The sequence below is a fragment of the Tribolium madens genome, unplaced genomic scaffold (genome assembly GCF_015345945.1).
Source record: "Tribolium madens isolate multiple individuals breed KSU strain unplaced genomic scaffold, Tmad_KSU_1.1 Scaffold_11;HRSCAF=98;Tcas5.2_LG3b, whole genome shotgun sequence".
Taxonomy (NCBI): domain Eukaryota; kingdom Metazoa; phylum Arthropoda; class Insecta; order Coleoptera; family Tenebrionidae; genus Tribolium; species Tribolium madens.
In genome coordinates this window covers 4,033,957-4,043,673 of record NW_025400975.1, presented here as the reverse complement: position 1 = coordinate 4,043,673, position 9,717 = coordinate 4,033,957, and the positions used below count along the sequence as shown (strand labels likewise).

The 9,717-nt window shown below is 35.0% G+C and overlaps 3 protein-coding genes across 4 annotated transcripts in view; 2 read left to right on the top strand and 1 right to left on the bottom strand.

The window, feature by feature from the left end:
- Positions 1-27: 27 nt before the first annotated feature.
- On the bottom strand, positions 28-654 carry LOC123004888 (transmembrane protein 258). The gene is made up of 2 exons (XM_044398403.1): positions 391-654; positions 28-344 (listed from the first exon to the last, which is right to left on the bottom strand). Exons 1-2 carry the CDS (start codon positions 391-393, stop codon positions 105-107), a joined length of 243 nt encoding a protein of 80 aa, XP_044254338.1. The 5' UTR covers positions 394-654; the 3' UTR covers positions 28-104.
- LOC123004880 (USP6 N-terminal-like protein) lies at positions 187-7,140 on the top strand. Its single transcript, XM_044398390.1, has 4 exons — positions 187-1,950; positions 1,998-2,147; positions 4,277-4,589; positions 5,658-7,140. Exons 1-4 carry the CDS (start codon positions 1,123-1,125, stop codon positions 6,170-6,172), a joined length of 1,806 nt encoding a protein of 601 aa, XP_044254325.1. The 5' UTR covers positions 187-1,122; the 3' UTR covers positions 6,173-7,140.
- A 415-nt stretch (positions 7,141-7,555) lies between these two features.
- Positions 7,556-9,717, top strand: part of LOC123004234 — a 3,140-nt gene continuing 978 nt past the window's right edge. Inside the window, exons 1-2 of one of the 2 annotated variants that reach the window (XM_044397394.1) lie at positions 7,556-7,907; positions 7,971-8,328. In XM_044397394.1, the coding sequence (XP_044253329.1) occupies positions 7,568-7,907; positions 7,971-8,328 (698 nt within the window). In that variant the 5' untranslated portion in view covers positions 7,556-7,567. Of the gene's footprint in view, positions 7,908-7,970; positions 8,347-9,717 lie in introns of both variants that reach the window. The other variant, XM_044397403.1, reaches the window with a different exon arrangement.

Sequence of the window (9,717 nt, the reverse complement as noted above, 5' to 3'; positions counted from 1 at the left end):
TAAATTGTGGGTAATACAGAAAACTACTTTTTATTATTATTTTTTTTATTAAGTATTAGAAAATCGATACATTTGTAATTGTAACAATAACTATCTTAAATTTATCAAACGTAAATGCCAACTGATAGTAATAGGAATAAGATTCCAAAACCGGAAAAAATTGACGCGACGAGCGACACTAGGAGCTCCTTTTTGAGGTCTCGGGACTGTTTCGTGCTCGTCACTTCGTAGACGAAGAACCACGCCGTGAAGAAAATCCCAATTCCCAAAAGAACCAAAGTTAGGGATGGAAAAACGGCGGGGTTCACCGGAGAGACGTATCGCATCATAGTGGCCGCCTCGACCTAGAAAACAATGAGAAATGACCCTAATCGTGGCTTTGTACATTACCATTGTGGAAATGGGGCCGAAATTTCACAAACAAACGTGGCGAAACGTCACAGTGACAGCTAGAGAGAGGTTAAGAAAATGACAGTAGACAGCGCGGGTGGTGTAATTTTATTTGAAAAATCACACGTGTGCTCTTAACACACACTTTGAACCACAGTTTTTAACAATTAATTGTGTTGGGCCCCAAAAAAGTATCAAGCCTCAAATTCCCATTTTTCTTGTGATAGAAGAATTAGTTGCGGTGAGTCACCCAGAGGGCGCTTTTGAATTCCAAATTTCCAAAATTAAATTATTTTTTAAATATTTTTATTGCACGGAATGTGTGACGCGTGGGGGTTGTTAATTGAGTAATTAACACTGAGGAATTTGTTTGTTCACTTATTTGTCTTAATTTTGTTGTTTGAAAGTGGCGTCTCTGTCGGTATGTTGGGTCGTGTGGTTGATGGACGTGTTGAAAAGTGCCTCGTGTGGTGTAATAATTCGGCTTAAATTACAAGATAAATGTTCACAAATGCAAATAACCCGTAGTTTGTTTAAAACCCGTGATTTGAGTTAACTTAGTTTTGGTTTCGTCCAAATCGCCAAGGTGGCTATGGACGTATTGACATTTGACACTTGTCAAATTTCTTTCAAAATTGCCAGCCCCCATGTGAGAAATGTGGTGAAAATCGCCCCTAAATAGCGGAATGCTGTCGTATCGTTGCGTTCGCCGTGTGAAAAATTGTCAATGGGATGAATGAGGGCGACTTATTGAAACGGTCAGCCGAAGAGCGTGAAAAAATCTTCAAACGTTATGAGCGGGGCCGCGAGGAGGGCGCCGAGATCGACCCCTGGGAGGACCCCGGCTTCGAGGTGTACCACGCGACGGACAGGTATGGCTTCATCCACGACAAGCGTCTGCCATCCAAAGTGGACCCGCAAGAAGCCAAAAAGTTGCAAATTGAACTAGAACGTCAGAAGAAATGGCTAAAAATGCTCAAGAACTGGGACAGCCCCAACATCAAGGAGAAGCTTCACTCGAGAGTCTACAAGGGGATCCCCAACCCGCTGCGGACGCAAGCCTGGTGCAAACTCCTCAACGTGGAGAGAGTCAAGGGCGAAAATGGGGGCAAGTACTCCGAGATGATGAAACTGGCTCGATTGCACTCCACGGACGCGCGACAAATCGACTCGGATGTTAACCGGCAATTCCGAGAGCATTTGCATTACCGGGAACGGTACAGCATCAAACAACAGTCTTTATTTAACGTCCTCACGGCTTATGCTATGTACAACTCGGAAGTGGGCTATTGCCAAGGCATGTCGGGCCTCGCCGGAGTCCTACTCATGTACATGGACGAAGAAGACGCCTTCTGGGCCATGCACATCCTCCTCACCGACCCCAAATACGCCATGCATGGCTTATACAAAGAAGGATTCCCGAAACTGACACGATTTCTTGCACATCACGACCGAATCCTCGCCAAATTTTTACCCAAACTCAAGAAACATTTTGATAAACACGGCGTCGACGCCATTCTATACTCCCTGAAATGGTTCTTCGTCTGTTTCGTCGAAAGGGTGAGTGAAAAACCATCAAAAATCAACTTTTTACATTTTTTTTGTAGGTCCCGTTTAATCTCTGTCTCAGAATTTGGGATATTCATTTACTAGACGGAGAAAGAGTTATAACAGCGATGGCCTACACAATACTCAAATTACATAAACGGAATTTGTTGAAGCTCAATGATATGGACTCGATTGTGCATTACATACAAGTGAGTCATTTTTTTAAATAACAAAATTATTTTACTAACAATTAAAATTTGTTACGTTTAGATTTATGATGCGTTAAATTTTTTCACACTGCTTTGATGCGGAATTACAGTTTACAGTTTAACAACAGCGATTATGTTGGGCAATTGCTGTAACAAAATATTGGGCGGAAGCGAAATAAATAACGTTTTGAAATGAATGAAATAGGTTGTGCTCTAAAAAGCATTGACTAATTTATTTAATCTGTCGGATAAAAAAATTGTTACCCGCCACTGGCTTGCATTTTCTGTTGTTGCTATGGCGACTTTTATTGTCGTTACTATGGTTACGGATCATTTCTATAACGACGATCGAGTCTACACACATAAGAGACTCGTTAGGGATAAGAAAAGGGGGTTTCATTAATAGTACATTAAAAAACAAGTTTTATAAAACTAGTCTTGAAGTCTGAATTGAAGTTTAAAAAACGAAAATAAGTGCTTTTATAATATTTTTTGTAATTGCTTTCTTTATGTCGTTTAAAATTTTTAATTTAATCAATTTAGTGATTGTTGTAACAATTGGTAATGTCAATTTTAAAAGTCAAAATTTGATCTAGTCGCCTTTTGACCATTATAACATTGCTTTCTTTAAAATGTTTATTAGAGAATCAAAATGGAGGCAAATTGCATTAAATTATTAAATAAGCGAAGAGTGAAAATATTGCAGATTTCAAAACAGTGATAAAATTCAGAAGGTGAAAATCAAACAAAGAAAGTTTAAAATATTAAAGGTTTAATAAAGAAAGAGAAAGACAAAAAGGAAGAATGTAATTTTAGAGAAAAGAACCAGAATCTTTATTATTAATCCGGAAAAACGAGGAAACTGTAAACTTGAAAAAGTTAAGGTTGAATAAAAAACAAAGTGTGCAACTTGTGTGTCATATTGAAGTATCTGTTAGGAACTTAACCATCTGGTTGACAGCTGACAAATTTGGAAACTGTATTACCGGCTTACGTCACTGACGGGACGTTTTATGTTTACCTGTGTTTACATTTTTTATTTCGGTGTCTTTAGGCCTTAGGGTCTACCTTCAGCTTGTGTTTACGATTTGTTTACTTGTTACTTCGTGTTTTAAGTATTTTTTGCAGCTTGAGGTTTTTTGTTCGGTAAATTTAGTGTTTATTTACTTTGTATTTAGTTGAGTTGAGTTTATACACTGAAATGTGTATAAAGATAAATACATTTTTAGTATTTTATTTAAAAAAATACAAGTTTGTATTGTAATTTATTTTTGGGTTTCGCTGTACAGAGTGCGGCATCGGTTACGCCCATTGATAATAAATAAGTGCGTAACAGTTTTGTGTGTTTTATGAACACTTTCTGATAATTTACCTATGAAGTTTTTACACTCAATGAATCTGTACCTGTTAGCGCATTAAACTTTGATATCACAATTTCAAATTTTGACTTGGTTAGCCAAATAATCGCTCTTTTTTTATTTAAACACAAACAAGACCCGTGATTTATGACAAAATGGTATAATGTGCCAACAAAAGAATCATTTACTGGTAGCCGACCGCTTTAAAGGGTCTTTTTGTTGTAAATCTTGGAATCTTACCCCAATTGCAGTTCCCTATTGTCACCTAAATTTACGATGGCACAAGTAGCAGGTCATAAATAAAAAGTATTTTCAAAGTTAAGATGGAAAATTGCGTTTAATTCAAAATCTAATTGGTGTTTTTTTTCTGATTTTGTAAACAATTATAGGAAGTGAATCTGCGTAGGTCAGTATAAAAATTAGAATTAAACTTTTTGGGAGAAAATTACTTTTTATTTTTTTTTTGGCTTTGTTTGTAAATGAAAAATTACCAAAAAATTAGTGCCCAGGTAAGTGTGAAAAAATTCAACAATTTTATTTAATTAGAAGTGGGGTTTTTTTTTTCTGGGCGTAACGGATGCCGCACCCGGTATTGTTGAAAATAATTTTAGACGATGTACTAGATTAGTTATTATCAATTGTCAATATACATTTTTTTAAATTTTTAAATTTTAATATTGAAAGGTAGATAGATTTTACCAAGGCCGAGCGAAGCGAGGCCTACAAGTGGGCCAATATACTCTTAATGACATAATCTACTATTTTCTGCAGGTGAAACTGTACAAAGACTTCATGTTCGAAGACGACGTGGTCGTGCACCAGTTGGAGAAGTCGATGGAGGAGTTGAAGAAGGCGAAACTGGACCATCCTGGGCCTGCCCATAAAGATGAACTACCGTCTCGACCATTTGGTGTTTTTAAAGAGCCGACTTTTGAGCAAATTGTTGGTATTCGAGCCGAACAATTCACTGAAAAAGAGAAAGAAACCAATCAGATTGTAACGTTGGTTAGTGAATCGGCTCGAGAAGCGGCTGAAAAGGAAAAGGAGAGTCAACTATCAGTTGGTGAATCCATAGGGCTTGCAGGTACAGACACTGATAATAATTCTATACTCGGTAGCGTTTTTACTCTAGCCAGCGAGTCGAGTCTATGTGATGATAGTAGTATTGATGAGTGCACAAGGCTTTGATTTGTTTTCATTTTTTTAAGTGCCAATTTGTACATTCCGACGCGAAATTTATCTAAAATGTGCCTTTTTACTTTATTTTTGATACGTATTGTGTATATAATTAAGTGTAAATAAGCTAAGGAGTCAAAAAATAAATTGTTTCAAACAGGATTGATACACTTTTTTGTTTTGTAGCGATTTGCTTGTACTGTGGAATGTTCTATGTTCGAAATCAATATTTGCTCGTGGATTAGTAGCAAATATTCCAACTCGTCAAGAGAAACAACTTTTGCACAATGTTGTGCCTTTTTGTGCATAAAAACTGGATACGGAATTTGTTTGCTCTTAAAATTAACGAATTATTTTAGTGATTAGAATATTTGCTCGTAATTCGCGAACACCTGTATTCATACTTGGGTTTGGTCTTGTAATTTTCCCAACTCATTTATTAACATTAAATTTTTGCATGTTTCTGTTTAGATTTTTTTCTCCGTTTCCTTTATCTCGACTCAGTAATGTAAAATAGGATAATTATTATTCTAGTTTTGCCTGAAATCAGCATTTGAACGGGACGTAACGACAGTTGGTAGGTTTTGCATGCTTTTGCACTAGTTCCAATTTTAGGGACCGGATGACTTTAGCTCGGCCTAAAATTATCCGGAGCCTAGTTCATTTTTTCCGAACCGAGAAAAAATTTTTTTAGTCACATATTAATTTTTATTTTTTCCCCCATCATAGAGAAAGAGACAAACTGCATTCAGTGACTGGTGTAAGGTGTACATATTTTTATGCTATAAAATAATATGGTAAGGCTTTTCAGACTTTTTTAATGTTACTGGCCGTTTGTATTGAATGCAATGAAAAAAATTAGTTTAGTTAAATTTGCATTCAATATCAGCAGGCGTCGATTAACCCCATCACACGACCACTAACAATTCATCACCTCTCAGCACCTCCCCCTCAACTCAACTCCGCCCATTTCCAGGTTCGAAATTCTCCTTTGATCCGAGTATTGACGACGCCAGTTCGCTCCTCGACTGCGAGCACACCGGTTCTCGTCGCTCATTGGCCGACACCAGTGTGACGTCAACCGCCGACTTGTCGGTGTTTTCCACCGTGACACGATCGCAAGCTCACGAAAACAGTCTGGATACGCATAGCAACATGTCGGATAATTCGGTGGGCGGAGCTAGTTCAGTAGGGTCGGGCATTGGTGCCTCGACCAGTGTCCAACGAGCGCTCAGTTCGCATTCCACGCCCCGAGCCACGCCCCATAATCCCAGTCCAGACGTTTTGCGCATTTATGTGCCGTATTCGCCGCTGGACACGCCCATCGCCAGTCCGCATAACGGGGATGTGCAAAAGGGCGTTCCTTGCTTGTTTTCCGACACCAATAAGATTCGAATTAAGGTGGATAATGACGAATTGCCAACGCCATTGGTCGAGCACGGACAAATCAAACATTTCAGACTCGAGGCCGACGAATTTGATTTAAAATAGAAAGGCATTTTGAGCAATAACTCATTTAAAAAATACTTTTATCGTTTTATGACACTTGTGAGGTTATGGAATTTTACAAGTTGACGTAATTGACCTTGAAAATTCTTAGCAATGTGAAACACACTTTACACGGGTAAAGTTTTAGAACCTCCTGTATATTCTTAACTGTGATTATTTTCTTATCACTTCATAACAGTTTCCATTTCTTTTATTTTTTTACGGTTTATTTATTTTTTTAAAACGTGTGCTGTGAGTGAGATTCATTAAATTTAGTACTCATTAAATTCTGATGCAGTGTGTACTATTTTTGTCACTGTTACCAACCTGAATATAATTTCAAGCAAAATTCTAAAACGGCTGCATTTGTATTATATGTAAAATAATCTAATTTTGGTAGTTTAGGTGCTCAACATAGCGTTCTAATCATCATTAAGTGTATTTGATAAAACTCTATTTTGTTAAATTAACTTTTTGTATTGTAAAGTTGGTAGTGTTAAGGGAGACGGCTACTAAAATAATAATTTATTTTTCATTAAATTAGGAGTACAATAAAGGGTTCCATCCTCTTGAACATTAATCTCGTCTTGCCTAAAAAAGAGTACCTTTTTCTGCATTTGTGCCATAAATGTTGAAATTTTTTTCAATTGGATGTCTTGAATTTCCGATAAATCATGTAAATAGGATAGAGTAACGTATTGTGTAAAAATAAAGCATTCCAATATACGCCAATACTCTTCTTCATGTAATTTAGGTGACGTTTTTTTTTCTTTGGTTTTAAAGAGTCAATTGTAATTTTTATAACAGTATTGTAAGTTTTAGTGAGTTTTTTTCAGTAGAGCACAGGAATGAAGGTAGCGAAGAGAGGAAACTACTCGAGTGATACATGCAATAAGATGTATTCTACACATTATGTAAATTATGTCATAGAATGACCTTAAATTTTCTTAATAAATTTATTTCAAAATTTGTCAACTCGTTTTTTTGCACTTTTTATTTCCTATAAAGCGGCTTGCTACTTTGAATTAAGTGGGGAACACTAAATTTCAAAGTTACAGTAAGAAGTTTTGCAAAAAAAAATTAAATATATAAAGTTAGGCAACCAATTATATACTTTTGTATGCGAGTTTGCCTGCTCATACCAATTTTGAGAATCAAAAACTGGTTTATTTGAATTAAATCGTTATCAAATGAAGTTATTTTTGCGCTTAGGCACGTTGTTTAGCATGATTTTGTTTAAAATTGCCGTAAAAATGCTTACTTGCAACTTTAATTTAATTCAAGATAATGTTTTGTCTTTTAAAACAACCAAATTAACCCAGTTATTAGCTCGAAACTTTTGCTTTTAATCAATAATGATGCATGACAACACCAGTAAACGTCAAATTAAATGTCATCATGTTCACCTTGCCGCCACTTCCCCCCAAAGACTACGTTTTGCGCGATGTGAACCAAAATCAGCGGTCTGCTCAAGAATTCACCCCAGTTGCTTTGCCTCGAATCACACAGAGCAACTTGGGCAAGTTTTGTGCCCCCATTCAGTACCAGGAGAATGAAAAGTTGGCGAATTTGAATATCGACTATTCGGTGAATCCCCAAGTGTTGGAACGGTGGACTGACAATGCGAGGGCGTTCTGGGTGGACAAACCGGGGAAAAACGACTATTTCTTGCACGACTTGTTCAAGAAGTATAGTGTGCAAGTGGTGCCCAGTTATGATGTCAGATTTAAACATAACGGTGAGTGAAAAGTGAAAAACTGGCGAATTTGAAATTGGGTTGGCAACACTGTTTTTGTTTCAGAGCGCGTTTTTTACCGTTCATTCAAATACGAGCTAGAATGTATGGAAGAGCGTCGCTTGAGAAAGCTCGACGACAAAATGGAGCGTGAAGAAAAGGAAGAAAATGAGAAAAACAAAATCATTGAAGAAAAACATATCCGTAATGCGAATGTCATGATGGGTGTGAAGACGTGCAAAGATATTAAACCGTTTTGGTGGAAAGATAAAAATGATAAAAAGGATTTGAACCAAAAGATAAATCTTCGAAGACAAGGTGAAAGTTTTAATGATGAAAGTCCGACTTTGCGTTGGCAAGAAGAACCAAGTTTGACGGAATATTTAAAAACAGATCCTTGCAAGAGGAGATTTGATATGGCGCTGTAAGCAAAGTAGACAAAGTACTGAAGTTAATTAATTTCTAATCTTGTTTTTATGCCAAAAACTTATACATATTTTCAAGCGCTTAGACACGTTTTTATGCTGAAAATAATTATAAAAACACTTTTTTTTTAATTGTTATTCACTGTAGTTTTCTAACGTTTTAAGCAAATTTTTTGTACTAAAAAATATTTTTTTTCTCTAAAAACGAACTTGTTTTTCGAAATTTTGCCAAAAATTGCCCAAATACTTTAAAGGTGATTACTTATAAAAATGACGTTATTTTTGTTATTTTGTGCATTTAAACACTGTTTTTAGTTAAAAAAAATAACTTTCTATTATGATTATTTCAAATAATAATCCAGAAAATTACTTATACAAGTTGAAAATTATATTATTTTTAGCTTTTATAATGGTTTCAGCACTTTTTTGAACGAAAAACTAACGTGTTAAAGCAAATTTTTTGTACTAAAAAATATTTTTTTCTCTACAAACTTATTTTGTTTGCAAAATTGACCGAAAAATAATACATCTAGGCATTTTAAATCACATATTGTTGCTTTTTTTTCTAGAAAAAAAATTATTCTTAAAGATCTTGCACAAAGTGTCAAAATTATCTACAGTGCGATCAAAAAGTCTTTCTATCAAGTAGGCGTCCTAGTTGAGGACGTATGTTATCTAGATGTCAAAAAATTATTTTTCAAAAATTAAAACATTAAGCTAATTAAATTGAATTATTCTATGAAACGTCTCAAAACAAACTAAAATAACATTTTGTTGGTGTTTATTCATAAAAATCGTTCACCACGGTTTCCTGTCATAATTTACCTAAAAATTATTTTGACATTTCTCATTTGTCATTGTGACATTTTATCTTCCACAGACATACGTTTTAAATTTCTACGCTTGCTTGATAGACAGACTTTTTGTTCGCACTGTATTTAGGTGGAAATTGACGTAATTTTTGTTATTTTGTGGATATAAACGCTCTTTTTAGTTAAAAAAATAACTTTTTAAAAGGATTTTTGTAAAAAAAAAACAATCTAAACATTATGTTGTTTTTAGCTCTTATAAGCGTTTATAATTATGAAGGATAAATTGTCAAAAATTAATCGAAAAATTACATATTTATTACAAATCACATTATTCTTGGTTTTTGAACCAAACTTATTGATTTTAAAAAAATTCTTGCCCAAAGAGGCTAAAAGTTACATATTTAGGTAAAAATGATGTTATTTTTGTTTTTTTGTGTAAAAAATTAACTTTTTATTATGATTTATTCAAATAATCCAGTAGATTATCTAAACAAGTCAAAAATTGATTATTTGAGTCAAAAATGAATATTTTTTATACTTTCTAACAAAAGATTTACTATTTGTAAAAAACTTTAC